General features: G+C 46.4%; 1 protein-coding gene and 1 long non-coding RNA gene across 5 annotated transcripts in view; one reads left to right on the top strand and one right to left on the bottom strand.

Annotated features, from left to right (window-relative positions):
* Positions 1-494: 494 nt before the first annotated feature.
* kif13ba (kinesin family member 13Ba) overlaps positions 495-16,884 on the bottom strand; it is a 35,728-nt gene continuing 19,338 nt past the window's right edge. For 2 of the 4 annotated variants that reach the window (XM_076077628.1, XM_076077630.1), the window contains 30 exons: positions 16,352-16,464; positions 15,801-15,912; positions 15,496-15,708; positions 15,295-15,405; positions 15,018-15,152; positions 14,405-14,535; positions 14,184-14,270; positions 13,659-13,849; positions 13,259-13,553; positions 12,956-13,118; positions 12,683-12,838; positions 12,437-12,586; positions 11,793-11,918; positions 11,503-11,676; positions 11,201-11,358; positions 10,958-11,090; positions 10,686-10,841; positions 10,469-10,568; positions 10,182-10,308; positions 9,983-10,038; positions 9,766-9,890; positions 9,388-9,663; positions 9,136-9,288; positions 8,904-8,981; positions 8,740-8,787; positions 8,456-8,612; positions 7,564-7,694; positions 7,263-7,319; positions 5,868-6,456; positions 495-5,655 (listed from right to left, as the gene is read on the bottom strand). In XM_076077628.1, the coding sequence (XP_075933743.1) occupies positions 5,450-5,655; positions 5,868-6,456; positions 7,263-7,319; positions 7,564-7,694; positions 8,456-8,612; positions 8,740-8,787; positions 8,904-8,981; positions 9,136-9,288; positions 9,388-9,663; positions 9,766-9,890; positions 9,983-10,038; positions 10,182-10,308; positions 10,469-10,568; positions 10,686-10,841; positions 10,958-11,090; positions 11,201-11,358; positions 11,503-11,676; positions 11,793-11,918; positions 12,437-12,586; positions 12,683-12,838; positions 12,956-13,118; positions 13,259-13,553; positions 13,659-13,849; positions 14,184-14,270; positions 14,405-14,535; positions 15,018-15,152; positions 15,295-15,405; positions 15,496-15,708; positions 15,801-15,912; positions 16,352-16,464 (4,707 nt within the window). In that variant the 3' untranslated portion in view covers positions 495-5,449. Of the gene's footprint in view, positions 5,656-5,867; positions 6,457-7,262; positions 7,320-7,563; positions 7,695-7,873; positions 8,117-8,455; positions 8,613-8,739; positions 8,788-8,903; positions 8,982-9,135; positions 9,289-9,387; positions 9,664-9,765; positions 9,891-9,982; positions 10,039-10,181; positions 10,309-10,468; positions 10,569-10,685; positions 10,842-10,957; positions 11,091-11,200; positions 11,359-11,502; positions 11,677-11,792; positions 11,919-12,436; positions 12,587-12,682; positions 12,839-12,955; positions 13,119-13,258; positions 13,554-13,658; positions 13,850-14,183; positions 14,271-14,404; positions 14,536-15,017; positions 15,153-15,294; positions 15,406-15,495; positions 15,709-15,800; positions 15,913-16,351; positions 16,465-16,884 lie in introns of those variants that run through there. The other 2 variants (XM_076077629.1, XM_076077631.1) reach the window with 2 other exon arrangements.
* On the top strand, positions 6,974-15,053 carry LOC142933518 (uncharacterized). Its single transcript, XR_012947601.1, has 3 exons — positions 6,974-7,713; positions 9,081-10,584; positions 10,767-15,053. It is a non-coding gene; the product is annotated as an uncharacterized LOC142933518 (long non-coding RNA).

The raw sequence follows: 16,884 nt of genomic DNA, 5'->3' as shown, positions 1-16,884 counted from the left end.
AAGCAACAGATACGTTTTGGAAAAAGAAAACATCAAGAGCTTTAACGTGTGTTAAATACCTCAAACTGTTAAACCAATCCCGAATCAAGGGCCACTTAGTCACTTTTTCTGGAGCTTCCAGCTGTATCAGTCTTTACCAGATGAGGGTTTTCGAGATGATCTCCATGACAACCGAGCAAACTTCCTCCGCTGATGAAGACAGGGCGGTGACGTTGAAAGCTCTGGATCAATAAGTGGACCGTGAGTCGGGATTGTTACAGTATAGTTTAAGTTGATAGTTTTTGTGAAATGCGGTTTCCTTACCTCATTGAAAAGGTATTATGTATATCTATAAAGTAAAGTTACCACTTACCTTCAACACTACATGCTGCGTCAGTCTCCCACAGCTCTGCACATTTCCTTCAACACTAAATCGGTTTGGTGCAAATAATAAACAAATGAACTCTTTTAATCTTCCTTTTTTACTGTTCAGATGATTAAAAGAAAATGATAAATGTATTATAATACATGTTTATTCTTTGGATTGCAGCATAGAATTACAGAAAACAATTAAATTAATCAAAACCCAAACTTGTGCTCAGATTTGTCTTTTTATAAGTCTTAATATGCGCATGTACACACACACACACACACACACATACACTACGACCACTCACACGTACATATGACACATCAAGGCAAAGCCGCCGCCACAGAATCAACAGTAGCGACAGACAACTGATAATGATTAGTCAGGATGATATAGTAATACTGTTGACCCACGTGTTTCTGGAAGGTCTTCTCTGCAGGAGGAACACGACTTAGCGAGCACCAAGTCCTCTCCTTTAGCTCCTCTTATTACTCAGCTCTGTGAAATACGGCTGCTGGTACCGAGGAAGTTTGAATGAAACGCATTGCGTTGATACCAACTGCCTTTAAAAATGCAGCAAGACGAGAAGTCGTATCTGAATCCACGGCTGCTGAAATAAATCGGTGATTGGAAAACGAGGCTGCACTGCGTGTTACTCGTCTGTGTGGTTTATTCTAATGTGTGAGAACACACAGAGCGCTGAACTGTTCAGCAGCGAAGCAGGTTAAAACTCTGTCAGCTAAAAATAAAAGGCCTCAGGGAAAAAGTTGGCAGAACACTCTGGAGAGGTGAGAAAGAGGTAGTAAAAAAAAAAAAGAAGGTGAACACTCACTACCAAGGCAGGAAAACGTGTTGTAGTGCCTGTCATATACAAAATAATATATCAAGCAAACTACTTTTCTGCAGGTAAAAAGTTTTTAAAATCAGAACACCTCGTCAGATCTGGTGATGATCCCAGGTAGGCAGGAGCTGTCGCTGCAGCAGGGCAGTGGTGGGTAGTAAATCCACAGATTTTGAGGATTTTATAAAATTCCCTGTGTGGAAGTCAGGGCCCTCCAGCAAGGCAGTAATACAGGAGCTTAAACCAGCGAAAACCGTATTTACGAACTCCCTTTGATGTCTTTAAAACCGGACAGCAGCGGTGACCAAATGAAGATAAGGTTACTCTGTATTTAGAAAAAAGAAAGGTTTCATCTAATTTTGGAATGATCCTGTTAAATAATAAGTTTCACAGCACAGCAGTGATGCGTGTAGTGAGAGAGCTGGCAGAGGACGCTGATCCCTCAGAGCGACGGCAGCTGAATGCAGCGCAGATATGGGACCGAATTCTGAGCGAAACAGAAGCACGTAAACAGAAGAAAAGACAACGAAAACAAAAATAAATTCTCAGGGGAAGATTTGAACATACAAATATGAATATGCTGGGACACAAATCGCATCAATAAAAATGGAACTGGATGTGGTTCTTGGGGTCGATACAGTCCCATAAATAACACTTCTGGCTTTGCTCTAATCTCTACAGTGGCAGACATGGAGGCCACTGAATTACAACATTAAATCCGTTCTGAGCAAAACAGTTATCTCCAATGCTAGTTGTTACAGTTCCTTATTGAAATGACTGCCGGGGCATCAGGCAGCCCGCGAGCTGGACTTTAAAAAAAAAATAAAAAATCTAATGCCAGCGTCACACTTAATCTAATAAAGTGATGCGCACACGACGCCGCAGAGAGCTACAGAGGAAGATGTGTGCTGGAAGAAAAGACTCGTTTCTGTTGTGATCCGAGTCGCTTGTCACGCAAAATAACAGCTCTCAATTGAACCAGTCGGACTTAAAATGTAGTTGAGCAGCGAGTGATTGAAAGCAGAAAACATTACAACGATTTAAGTACAATTAAAACACCAAACACTGGATCATAACGTGAGATCAGGTTGTATTTTCTTCAGACAGAAACAAAGTGTTGCCAGATATTAACTCTTCGATTCCCTCTTGTGCAAATGAACTGAAGCGTTGTCGATATGAAAACACAGTGTGTGCAAGATACTCGGTCACATAGTTTGAGGCACAAACGCATACAAGGGAAGCCTGAAGTGATCTCGAACCCCTAGAGCAGCGCCGCGAGCCGAGACCAGGACGGGAGAGTCCACCAGCCACAGAGAGGGGTGTTCAGAACTCCTCCAGAGAGAGAGAGAGAGTTGCCCCCTCAGTGTGTTAAGGAAAGTGGCAGCTGGTGGTCATTTCTCGTCTTGGCAAGAACTCGCCGACATAACTGAATCAGAGCCAGGTCCACCCAACATTCACACACAGTCAAACACAAAAGAACTTTACTCTCTTCCTTCATTACCACATGACTGTTCTGAACCACAATATTATTAAATAAACAGCAGTCCAACCTACAAACCACTTCGCTATTCGCCAACTACTAACATACCAGACAGCCACCAATAGTAACCAGCCAGAGATATTACACACACAGATTATGACTGAGCTATGGTGATGCATTGTCCCCTCGTCCAACATCACACTTCCTCTCCAGAGCTCGATGCGGGAATATTACGACCCTTTTCCTCCCGGCTCATCTTCAAAAGGCTCACAATAAGTGCCTCATTTTTAGAATTTTTTTTTTTTTTTTTTTTTTTTTTTTTAACCGCTTCATATTTAAAAACTGAACCAAAGCGCTGACTTTAGTTTCTCCGTCTGGGGTTAAAAAGAAAGAAAAGAAAACTCCTGGAATCCCAATCTAGTACACAGTAAGAGACACAGAGTGTTCGATAAACCGGTCCATCTACAATGCTAATAGCAGCAATTTTCATTGAATCATTTGTGCAATATTTATCAAAATAAAAAGGCGTTTATCAATTTTCATGCGATAAAATGCATGTGTACAAGCATTTAAATATAAATAGTAAATTCAGGCCTCTCGAATTAAGAAGACGCACGATAAAACATTAAAGATGATGATGGCGTTTCTCCAGATAACGTAGTCATACGTGTGCATCATCGCAACAGACTCCTTAGTATACATGGATGTCACCATAGAAACCGCATATGATAATAAGCATAAATTCTTCATCATCAGGATATGAACTTAGAATAGTCGTTAATAAATGAGACATGGTGCTAAAGTAACCAAGTGATGCTGATCGTGATGAAATATTACTTTTCCCATCATCAAAACAACCAATCAGAACAGCATCGCTCCGACTCAAAGCAAACACTTTGACCTCCGACCTTAGTCTAGTTCATCAGAAGGATCGCTCTCGCAGAGCGACTGAAGACATGAAACAACTGTTTTCACGAGCTCGGTAGTTTCCACGTGATGAGGAAACTACTGCTGTGATGTCCTGCTGATGCTTTCCCACAAATCAACACACAGAGAACGAGGTCACTGTCAAATGTTAAGCGTCCCTCCGGAATGTGATATTCAATAGGAAAATATATTGTTTTTGTAAATCCCAAAGTGTGCCACATCATCTCCAACAGCCGTGCCAGGAATGTTCAGTCAGAACAGCTTTCCTGTTTTTAAACGTTCTCCCAGTTATTGTTCTCCCATTTACAACTTAAAACTAGACTCTTTCAAAAACAGATCAAATGCAGAGAAGCAAATCGATTCTCCTCCCGGGCGTGAAATACCCAGCAGAGCCTCTGCTGTGTCTCCATCACTTTCTTCTCCTCAACACGTACACATGCCCACCGACCACACCAGAGTACCACAGCGCCCCCCGGTGTCCAAACGTCAGTCACAGAGGACGACCAGCTCACAGGCTTCAAGGACGGACGTCCAACACAACCGTCTTCACGTTGCCCGTTGGTTCGAGGAATCCGTCCACGCTCAGTCTGCCTCTCCGTCCCGCGGACACGTTCTGCTCACATACAGATGCTTCTTATTCAACGTCTCCAGTGCAAAATAGACTTTTAAAGCCTCCCGGTACAAGCAACCTGCTCCCTTAGTGGCTTTGTCCCACAAAAAGGACACAACTTCTCCTGCTTTACACATTAATAAGTCTTTGACATCGACTACAATATGAACTCATCTGTGCACACAGGGCAACACTGTACAACATTCTCACACACCTCGTCATTCCCCCTCTGCGGTCCCTGAGATCACCTCACACTTAGCACAAGGCATTCTCTTAAAACACAAAACACAGCTCACAGAAATTAAATAAAGACAAAATACAAATGCAAACCAAAGCCATGGTGAAGGCACATTCTGGGAGGATCCATCTTCAAAAAAAAAAAAAAAAAAGAAAAAAAAAGGAGTCCAGGAGGAGGAGACAATGTGTCAAAGTGTTTAGGGGAGAGAGAGCGGCAGCCGGAGCAGAGCATTCTGGGACATGCAGTCTCAGGACTACCAGGTAGAGACGTCACATCCAGGGATGCAAACACACAGTTGGATACATTGTAGCACAGTATGACCCCAAATTTAAAAAAAATCTAATTTGATCTATTTTTGTTTCCTAATTCACGAAAGCACATGATGGTGAGACGTGAAAGGAGGATAAAAAAGGCAAAAGAAACATTAAAAGTCAATTAAATATTTCTAGAAGCTATGACTACTAATAATAACCAATCGTTGTGAATGGTGGATAGATGAAAAAATGGCTAATAATAATAATAGCCGGCATCCAAGTGGAAAAGATGAAGCCTTTTCATTCTCGAAGTGTTTTGTCTGCACTTTACGTTTAAATATGTATTCTCAGAAGGGAACTGGGATTAAAATAAAGTGACCAGTTTGCATCCCTGTATATCAGCTCAGAATGCATCTCTGAGAGACAAAGTCCGCACTGCCTTCCATTCACTCTCAGCAGTCTTCCCATTGAGCATCATCTTCCCACATGATAAATAGTCCTTCCACGGACTTGTATATACTCTGCATAGTCTTTCATCAACTTACTTGCATTCGTTCTGAATGGCCTCTTCATTGTCTTTGTTCTACCTCCATCCATCACTGATTGGATGTAGTGAGTGTATTTCTAATAGGAGGGTAGGCAGTGTGTCAGTTCTGAATGCTTGAGCCTGTTGCATAGCTGGGAGGAGAGGAAGAGGAGGAGGGCTGTCGGGGAGTTCATCTCTCCCATCCAGCTCCTACTTTCCCTGCCTCAACTGCTCCAGGACTTGCGGTTCTCCCCCCGTCGGGCAACAATGGCTTCTCCTCGCAACACGGGGACGTGGGCGGGAGCAGTGAAGTCTCCCGTGCGCCGGCTGGTCCGGTCGCGGCAGGAGAGCCGGTCCGGGCGAACCAGCACCCCGTAACCCGGTTTGCAGTGGAAATACCGATGACTTCCGACTGAACCGTCATTTTTACCTGTGGGGAGCAAAACAAAAGAAGACCGTCAGCCAGACGCCATTCAGAAGTAAACTGTGGTCAGCTCCACCAATCAAAGGCCGTACATTAACAAATTAATATTTGTGATTGTTACAAAACTACGGTACACTCTTTTACTCGGCCAAAACCTGGTCTGGTTTTTCATTTATTTGCGTAATTTGTGTGAAGTGGCCCTTTAATTGTGTACTTACCTACAGGGGTGTCCAGCTCCACCCCCACCCACACTCCTTCGGCGAACTGCGTCATTCCCACGTAACGCACTGTCCCGGCCTTATTGCTTCCTACTGTAACATACGCCCCTTCTGTCAGCCAATCAGGCAGCACGTCATCATGGCTGCGCTCGTCATCGTCCATAAAGATCTCCAGCCTCTCAAAGCCGCCTCCTCCTCCTCCTCCTGAGTCGACCAGCTTGTGTTCAGAGAAGGAGTTTTCTGCTGCGACGTTGTTGTGATTGGCTGAGCTGTGGGAGGCGGGCGGAGCGACGGCGGCCGTCTTGGTGCCACACTGAGAAGGAGAGGTTACAACAGCGTTCCTGTCAGCACCCTGCTGCTGGGGGTTTGTGGGCAACGCGGTCTCGGCAGCCAGGAGTGAGGAAGACGAGGAGGAGGGTTGGAGGACGTCACACAGGGTAACCGTAGAAACACTACCGGAGAAGTAGCCGCTCGATGACTGGCTGAGGGGGCTGAGGGGGGTGATGTCATGCGGGTCATGCACGGGAAGAGGAGGGACGTCTGGGAACTCCGCCCGTCTGTCTTTGGCCGGGGGCCGTAGAACTGCAGTCTACAGTAAATCAACGGTTTCAGACGAGAGCGTGCAAGGCAAAACAACAGAACAAAAAATCATCAACTTCCCCCCCAAGAAATGTCACAGTCACCCTTTGAACCAATCAGCTGCTCTTAAATCTAGGGTCCGTTATGTGCAGCATGAAAACACTGACATTTGCAGCCACACGCTGCTTGACAGCAATAAATAACGCAGTCGCCCTTTGGGCGAATGAGTAAATACATGAAAAGGTCTTTGGAACAAAACCACATATACACTTATGTTACTGCAAACGGCACCAGATCAGGAACCAATAAGGAAGCAGAACAGTTAGTTAAAGGGGTTAATTTCCCAGGCAGAGAGCGTCTAACACAAAGATACTGTTTCCTGCATTATTGGAGGTGTATGATCCAGTGTATCTAGAGCTTGGCCCATACTGTGGACTAACATACAGGGTTATCTCAGCCTCTGCTGATTCTCCGTCTCTGTCAGTCCACCACAATTTATGGCGGTGGGGGGGGGGGGCAGTAATAAATAGCTGCAGCGACCCTTAAACGCAGTATGGCAGTAGACAATTTAATGTCCAGAGGGGCCCCAGATTGCAATTGCGGAAAGTGTTGTGCAGCTTGAATATGACTGCGTATTAGATTGATGAAAGCTGCAGTGCTTCTCCACAGACCAATAATTTGATCCAATTACGAATACACAAGAAAAGCTAAAGATTTTTGTAACGTTTTGGCACAAAACAATCCCCATATTGATCAAATCCAATCGTGACATGAATCACAATGTGAGCGACAGGGGATCAAACAGGAGAAACTCACCGTGTCAGCTTTGACTCGATTGTCGTCCCCTCCGGATGTCATGATGCGAGGGACATGCTGCAGTGAAACAACAAACAAGGTCATGACATGGCAACACACGCAACACACCCCGTACACTCACCTTGCTGCCAGAGCTCGGCATTTTTTTTAAACCAGTTCAGCATCATTTACTACTGATTATATGACTTATATGATTATATGATTATATAACTTTGTAATCTCTATTCCGTCAGCGAGGCTAACTGGGTCCCACCCAGCTTCACCATCCACACAGTAAAACAAAGCACGGAGCTCTGCTGACCTGCTGGCTGTGCGGCGACGGCCTCAGCTCCTTCTTCTCGTCCCGCGCTGGAAACAGAGACTTGAGCAGTTTGGGCATCTGAGGAACCAGCGCCTTAACTGAAAGATAAGAGGCAGCAAGTCCTGAACGACCTGGGGGGAGGGGGTTGAGGTGAGAGAGGAGGAGGAGGAGGAGGCAGAGGAGAGGAAAGGAGCGAGGAAAGAGGAGCAGGTGTGGGAGGTAGAGGAGGTGTGAAAGAGTAAGACAAGAAAGTTGAAAGCAGGTCCAGGAAATGGCAAAAAAACAACACAGTGATAGACTGACAGAAGAAGACATCCGCCAGCAATAAGACTGACGGTTGATTTGGCAATTACAACGTGATTAAAAAAAAACACAATTACTAAAAAATATTAATTCTGTTCATTTCGTGAACGGAATTAATCTAAAGCACGTCACAATAACATGCATTCTGACATGGACAAGAAATCACTATGAGGCAGAATATACTCAGACTGATTACAATGAAAAGCTTTGGTAATGACCATGAGGAGAGAGGAGGAGGAAGTTCGCAGCACTGCGTTAGACGAAGACGGTGACAGAAATGGATGTAAGCGAGACCAGAAGGAGCAGATAGGAAGAGACACATCATCTTAGGCGTCAAAGAAAGGGAACAGAGCATTGAGACCCAGCATTTAGTCACGTAAACAATGACACAGTGATATTTTTGGCAACATCAAAACACAAGGAGTGGAGTCTCATGATGGAGATCAAAGTCTTATTGAGATCAGCGTGTAGTAGAAATGAATGAACCCGTTTAGGAGAGAAGAGGGATGAAGGAACTGGGAGGAGAGGAAAAGTGACAAGGGGTGTATGAGAGAGAAGAGAGTAGAGGGAGTAAAAAGAGGAGGTTTACCTTGTTCCGGCTCCTGGTTCTGCGGGGGCGACATGCCGAAGGGAGTCGGGGATGAAGACGGGGAGGTGGAGTAGGTGGAAGGGGACGAGGCGGGCCGGGGGAGGGTGCGGTAAAACTGAGAGGGCATGAAGATATCCTGCTGACTCTCCCATCGGCCCTGAGAAACAGACAGGCAGGACATGGGTTTGGAAATGTGTTATTCAGTTACATCAAACTCGTCACTCTTAACCAGCTGTTGCTGAGAAGAGTCAACATGTAGAGGCAAGAAGCTAATAGTGTGTTACCTTGTCGTCCAGGCAGGTTGTGGACAGGTCTTGTCTACTTCCAGACAGCTGAGGATGGATAGACAGTGAGAGAGAGAGAGAGAGAGAGTGTGGAATCAGATTATGTTGTACTATTTTGCATTGTCTTGTAGTAATATTATAGTGGCACTGTATATGTGTTTTACCCTGTGGACAGAAGGAGAACTGATGCTCCGTCTGTTGCTCTTCCCTCTGCTCGTCAGTTGCTCCTTCACTGCCACCTCCTAAAACACACACACAGCACATGTCAATGTATTAGAAAGTGCCGTGTCTTCTAGGCAGCTGTGTGTTAAAACACTGCATGTCTGCTTATCGATCAACAGATCTAATTTCTATCGACTTGAGATTGTCTGTCTCTCTACCGGTTCCTTCACCTACCTGTCTGAGTCTATCCAGAGTCAGGATGTTCTCCAGACTGAGGACGCTGCGGAGGTATTTCTCGATTGCGGCCTCGTTATCAGCCGACTGGCTGTTGTGTGCGCTGGCGGCGAGGTTGGCCAGCATCTCCCTGTCCTCTGAACCAGGGGCGTCCTGATGGCATAAAAACATCATAAAAGATTTGTGATAAGTGATCCACCCTTCTGAAAGTTTCTTAGGCGAAACACGCCTGATATCTTCCCCTGGCCTTACCCCGGGGATGTTGGAGACCACCTCGAAGGTGACCCCGCAGCCAGGTATGGTGCTGCGGGTGGACATCCTTCTGAGAAAGTTGTGTGCAAAACCCTGGCGTCCCGGGTTAACGTTGACGCAGAACCTCTTCCTCAGGACCAGCTGCATGTCGGCGGGGTGGCTGAGCTGCACCACCACTCGAACCGTCAGGTATACCCGGTGCTCCGGCCACGCCCCCCCGCGACTGAGCTGGGGACACTCGTGGACGGTGGAGTCCCATGATGCCTCTGCTTTGACCTGCAGGTGTCGACAAACACACACTTGGTTAATGACACGGTTTCCCCAAGTAGACGTCCTCTGGGGGGGGGAAGATACCTCATGCGGGTCCGTCATCCTCACCTCTCCGTCGTAGTGTTTGACGATCTGCAGGTCAAAGAAGTCGTCCTCGTCCTCTCCGCTCAGGGTGGCGTCCCAACCTCCGGCCTCGGGAACCTCGAACTGCTCTTGAGAGCTGAGGTCATCAGCTGGGGAAAACCAGCAGAACACATCGCAAATCAGCCGTCGAGTAGAAAAACACGTGAGCAGGCATATTTGATTTAGCAAAGAAGTGACATACGTTTGAGGTTCAGGAAGAGGACAGGAGTATGAGTCTCCATGCCCGGCAGAGGAACCCTGTGAACAAACATGTGATACACACCGGGATCAACATATGCACGATTCTGTCCCTTACGGAAGTAAAGCTGAGAGAGGCCTTCACAAAGAAACATCAAATAAATCTATTTAGAGACGCGCACACGTCCTGCCGCGTGTCATACCATTCAGCAGGCGCTCCGGGAATGCCGCTGCCAGCAGAGGGCACCATGACAGCGTTTCTCTCCTCCGTCAGAGTCAAGCGCCACTCCAGCAGCTGGGCCTCCCTCTCCATGTCATCCTCTGTCTTTTCTGTGCACACAACAACGCTCACACCTTTAACACTTCCTACACTGACAGACACCAAACAACCCAAAGAGAGGGCGGATTTTGGAATGTGTAAGCTTGTTTTGATGAATGTTTGTATACTTGTGTGTGTGTGTGTGTGTGTGTGTGTGTGTGTGTGTGTTACCTGCTTTGCTGACCAGGCTCTGCAGGTGCTGGTCGAGGTATTCCTGTCTCTTGGTGAGAGCAGCTAACCACTGCCGCCGCAAACGTTCCAGGTCTCTTTCCTGCAACAACAAACCAGTAAGTTCAACATTTCGGGGTCCAGTTCACTTTTAAGTCAATTTAAGACGTATTAAAGGAGGCGAACGAGCTGTGGACAGAGCTGTATTCGTCTGATCTACCTGATAGCTGTCCATCTCTTCTCCTTCCTGGTCTGCTGCTGCGTTTTGGATCTCCACACAACCCACTGACACTGCGAGCAGTATTTCAGCGATCAGAGGCATGGTGCCCGAGTCCTGAACCGAATGCACGTCCACCTGGATTCGCCTCGACTGACCCTGGAGATGAGGAGGAGGCGCGAGACACAGAAAATAATTAGAAGCTGGCTTTTCAGTTGACGTTTTCTCGTTCCACCTGCTGTGATCAAGTCGACTGTGGTTGCGTTTTCCCCTACCTGCCGAAGCTGGAAGATTCCCCCGGTCTGCACATCCCTAGCAGGAACCACTTCCACTGGGACAAAGTCTCCGTTCTCGTTTATCTCCAGGATTTGAATCCACAGCTCCAGGCGACGCGTTACCTCACTCCACCTACAAAAAACAAACATCATCAGCACATCTGGGCCACACCAGCGCATCGGTTTTTCATCATTTACTGGAAAGCAAAGGGGAATCGTAAAAAGTCAAAGGTGACTGTCTACCTGTCTCGTAGTGTGCGCGTCTTGGCCTGGATGATGCTGAGGTCCCACAGGGCGGGGTTTCTTCCTGCATCCGCCTGTCTGTGTCCAAATACCTCGATGACAACGGCCCCTTCAGTCAGGTATTCGATGAAATCCTCGGTCACCGACACTGCCACCTCCTGCAGCACCAAATGAAGATCAGTCTTACACCAACAACATGTTCCCACACACCACCTTTTACATAAATATCAGCTTTCCAGCTCCCCATGTGTCAGTTTAACACAACGATTATAGTTGCCCGCCTCCTCCCTCCCAGGCTTCACCTTGCAGCTGTCAAACACCACCATGCAGTGTGGGTCCTTGGTGGTGGGCGACGAGGACGCTGGGTCTACTTCAGGAGCCACGATGATGGGCTCAGGCTGGTCCCAGAAGGAGTACTGACAGAAGACGAAGTTGGACAGGTACTGGGGAAGACCAGTGGCCTGCAGGATCTTAATCTGTAGAGGGAACACGGGTCAAAAGTCATTTCAGAACAAACTCCAGAATTGATTGCAGGACTGTGCATACCATAGTATAGATAGTGTACTTCTCCCTGATGATCCCTCTGTCTTACCATGCAGACCAGTTTGCGATCATGCACTTCAGTGTCTTGATTGTTGTCGGGTTCATCTCCTCCAGCCATGTTGTCCTCTAATCCGCCTCCAACCCTCACCACCTCCACATGGAGACGCCCTGCCACCTGACGAGAGGAGAGCAGACAGGAAAACATTATAAAACACTTTGACCCCCATCCATACCTAGAAAAAGTGTGTTAATAAAAGTTGATCGACTCCAGAGCTACTCATCCACCATTTAGAGTTCCATTTTAGAAATCTAGCTGAAATGTACTTAAACATTTGCTTTATTTGTCACAACCTTTGTAGTATTTTGTTATACTTTAGCATTCTGGCAACATGACTATCATCTGACAATCATGCGACCTTTAACTCGGACACCCATGATGATGCAGAAATTAAAAGACTGCTGATCTCAATGAAAGTCATTCTGGAATGGTGTCACAGAGATTACTAGAAAAATCTCAACAGAAGTAGCTGCAGGAAATTAAAAAAACACAACAGAAACTACATTAAAGAAGTTTATAATACACCAAGTCTGGAGACTCTATCTCCAAAGCTCTGATTCCTTACTGATTCCCTTTTTTATGACAAAGAGATGGAGGGATCAAATTGATAACCAACAGGTCTGGGACTACTGTACCTCTCCCTTCTGGTTGATGATGGGAACAGCGTACTGCAGCTTGACATCATAGAAGAGACAGGAAAGGAAGACATTTGCAACGCCGATCAGACTGTGGTTTTCCTGCTCGTCGAAGAACGGGTCTGCTCGACGGAAATACGAGCGCATCACCTGAACAAGGAAAGAAGGAGAATGTGGAATACAATAAAACTTTGTTTTACCGATATGAGAGTTCTAGCGCATCTTAACTTTGTCAAGTTAACTCACAGGGTTGTCTTGGTGATGGAGGTGGTAGTCCTGCCACTCTTGGTAGAGCTCTCTCATGTCAACCAGACGGTTCTCCATCTTCTCCAGACTCCAGATCTGCTTCCCTCGACACCGTCGTCGGACCTGAATCGCTGGTTCGCTGAGCACTGCATCCCTCTACACACACACACACACACACACAGATGTATTTTGAGAATTGTCTGTGTTAAAAACAGATGACAGGGAGATCTCTGCATGTGTGAGTGTCTACATGTGTGTGTGTGCGTGTGAGACCTTGCGGTTTGCGTTGAGGTTGTCTGATGGGATTTGGAGAGTGACTCTGTACTCTGTGTGTCGCTCCAGCTCCTCAGAGATGAAACAGGCTTCTTGCACCAGGAGGTTTGCTCTCACTATCTGCTCCCTCAACCGCCGCAGACTCCTGACCAACACCGCCTCCCTTAAGGAGGAGCGGGGGTGGCAGTGAAGAAGAGGGGACAGAGGCGAGGGGGAGGGAATAGAAAGAGGTGGTGTTTAGTTTGCATTTATATCAAAATGAAGATATAAAAAGATGTAAAAATGAAATAAATTCACTCCAACCTGTCCTCATTCCACTGTCTCAGTCTGCTCTGAGCGCTGGTTGAATGACTCATCCCTCCCATGCTGAGCCTCTCCAGGCTGCGGTACTGAGACTGCTGTCCTGGACCTTGCTGGCCGGGACCTTGCTGGCCGGACGCCGGCCCTCCAGAGGGGCCGGCCGACAGGCGGTCCGGGTTCAGCTTCTTGCGGAGCTGCTGGAGTTCCTGCTCGTACATTTGTCTCTGCCGCTCCAGAGCAGAGCGCTTCTCCTCCTCGTGCTGCCTCTCCAGAGATTGCAGGACTGCTTGCATGGGGTCTGATTGAGCGAAACGTAGAGGAGTCAGAAAACACAGGAGACTAAACCAACTAAAGCTCCGTCAATGCAGAATATAGATATTGGATTTCCTTAACGCCTCCTTACCATTATTGCCCAGGGCCTTCATCATGACCTCTGTCTGGGCGAACTCGTAGGAGAAGCTGACTTCACTGGACACTTCGCTGGCTGTGTCACCATCCGCATCCAGCTGCTCACTGCTGCCGCTGTTCTTCATCACGCCACCCTCCCCCTCCTCGTCCTCAGCTCCCCGAGAGCGCCGTTTAGGCAGGTTGATCCTGCAGGTGGGATGTCCAGTTAATTGACCGTAATCTTTGGTATCATTTCTGTCGGTTGAGTTGCTATCAACTCAGCGATATGTTGTATATTTTTAGATGGCACAATATCTTCAATCCTCACGCTAGTGCAGAAAACATTGCTAGGATGTAATAAAACTGTGTTTAAATAACAATTCAGATAAATTGAGTGAATTTTTATACTGAAGAAAATGATACGTATATTTAAAAGAGGTGCAACTTATGTCAACTTGAATTTACATAATAGTTCTTGTGTATACAGGGTGGAAAAACAAAAATCAACCAACCAAATATTGAGTAATATTTGATCATTTACCTGAAGAAGTGGTTGTTTCCCCAGAAGATTCGGTCGCCGTGGTGAAGCTGCAGAGCACTGGTCACTGGAGAACCATTAACACATGTCCTAGAACACAACACAGACCGCAACGGCATCAGGATTCACTGTTGAAGACGGATGCCTCTAAACCCTGGCTGCAAGTGCTCCCCCCCCCCCATACACACTCAGACCTCGGGGTCTGAGATATCGGCGTTCCTCACCGAGCATTGCGGTAGGGGCTGAGGATGACCGCAGAATCCGCCGTTATGTCGATGACGCAGTGCTCTGCCTGGATGCCCATGCCGCACAGCTGAATGTCCTGAGAGTCGGCCGAGCCCACCTTTGTGTGCTCCTAAAAAAACAAAACATTCCACATATGACTAAACGTTATCCGCAGAGAGTTGGATAATATAACCACCTTGACAGAGTCATGTCTACAGGATTAAAGCCACACAACTTCATAATGTGCATGGACTTTTTTTTAGAAATGCAATCACAGATTTTATCTTTATCTGCTCTGATCTCGCCCATTTAACACAAGCTTGATTTTGTTTTCTTGAAAGCTGTATTTAATTAATTCCGGTCTTGAGGCCTCCCGACACAAATAACACTGCTTTCCACAAGCAGCCACTTTTAGTCAGATGACAACTGAATCCTGCGAAGCCAGTTCGTTATGGAAATGGAACTTCAGTTTCTCCAACCCAAATAGCTTGCATGGGTAAAGATTTGAGTCGAGATGTAATGTTTAAACGGTGAAGATGGAAGGAAAATTGTGTCAAACACAGAAAGTGAACTCAATTATAGTGACGACATTGTTTGTTATTCGGTGTGTACCTTCAGATAGTACACCAGCAGCTCGTTGAGGGCAGGATCGGCGTTGAGGTTGACGAGGAAACTCTTATCGTCTCCAACTTTAATCCCTGAAGACTGGAGAGAAATACCCAGACTCTCTAACTGCTTCTGGCGCTCCTGCAAAACACACAGAGATCCCATTCACAAAGTGTATAATCCAATCTCTAAAATTATAGCTGGGGAGTAGTTTTACCAAATGTAGCGATTATGTATTGTAACAGGTTTGGTTTAATATATTCACCACTCTAGTGTGTCTCACCTGTGCGACTTCCTCCGTTTTGCGAAGCTTCTGCTCCCACGTGATGGTCATGTCTTGAATCAACTTCTCTGACTCTTCCAGTCGGTCTTTCAGCTCGGGAGCCTTCAAAGACTGGAAAGAAAAAAACAGAAAAAGCAGATGAGAGTGTAGGAAAGCAGAGAGTTCTACATGCCGATTTCTAAGATTCCAAAGATCTCTTACCTCCGCCTGAGTCAGTTGCACTCGCAGTTTCTCTACTTCCTCTCGGAGTTCCCTGATGATGCGAGCATTGGGGTCCTCGTTGACCACCGCGTGGTTAACGATGCTCTTCGCTCGGTCCGCATAGCGCAGCGTCGACAGCGTCTCCTCGTAGTTGTCGGCTGCTGGACTCACGGTAGCAACCATCGCCGTGCGACTGTTGCCGCCCAGACAGTCCTGGAGGAGGAGACGGGAAAGAGAAATTATACGACAATAAAGAACATGCACTGGACAGTCGAACAAGGGGGAAATGTTAATCGTGTACGTACCTTCAGCAGCCATGTCAGAACAGAGTCTCTGTAAGGAACAAACTTGTTCTTGTTCTTGGCTGTTCCCTGTTCTGCTAGCGCCGAGATCACAAGGCCCAGCGTGGTGAGAGATCTGACACACAAAAACACTCGGGTTAAGTTCTTCTCATGTCATTTCATGCATCTGTTCAATGGTCGATATCGATATGTCCCTGTGTGTTGGGATTACCTAAAATCAAGCTTGTTATTAGGGTTTTTACAGACATATTCACTTCGTATTATTCTATGATTTAGCTGAAAGTAAAGTTGCTGTAGTGGGGCAATAAATTCACAAAAAATAAATGAAACCAATAACAGTTTATATGCCTTCTTTCACATTTTCATATAAATGCAAATTACCAAAAAAACGAGGCATACGAGTACAATCTGTGGTTAGAAAAAAATGTAAATTCTGCCAAGGCCAAAACATGTCAGACAATTTATGGGGTAAAGACTCGATTAAACAGCCTGATAGGGAAAAAAAAAAACCTAGTCATGGGTTTGTGTGTCCGTGTTGAACTGCGTTGGCGTACTTGTTGATGTTGCTTCCCTCCTTCAGCCGTTCCCCCGCCGCTCCAGTCTTTGCTGCTCGCTCGCTTCCAGCCAAGTCTACCAGACTCAACCGACTCACCTTCTCCCCGCTCGTCTGCAGAGAAAGACAGACAAGAGACCGATTATCGTCTCATTCTCTACAGTACATTCAGCTGTTAAACTGACAACTTGCATAATTTTTTATTTAAACAGTAATGGCCCACCCCTACTTTCCATTCGAAAAAAATGTGGTTTTGCGGATGATTGTTCGATTTTTGTCCACACGAGACGGCTTTTAAATTTGCCTCGCTGGACAATTCTGCCCAGACCACTTTAAAACTTGCCCCAACTGGCAGTATTGAACATTAGGGAATGTTTTGCTCAATGAATTACCCCCCGTGAGAGAATTTTCTTTTTGTCTTGTAGCAACATCATGCCGTTTCAGTGGGCTGGATGGACGTGGAGCTTCAACGGTGGCCTTGAAGCATGACATGGGTTGATTCTCATTACTGTCCCTCGCTAAATCAAAACCAGC

This window comes from Anarhichas minor, unplaced genomic scaffold (genome assembly GCF_050575085.1).
Source record: "Anarhichas minor isolate MPS153535 unplaced genomic scaffold, ASM5057508v1 ptg000062l, whole genome shotgun sequence".
Classification (NCBI taxonomy): Eukaryota; Metazoa; Chordata; class Actinopteri; order Perciformes; family Anarhichadidae; genus Anarhichas; species Anarhichas minor.
The sequence above is the reverse complement of the archived record's forward strand: the minus strand, read 5'-3'. Positions and strand labels throughout refer to the sequence as shown.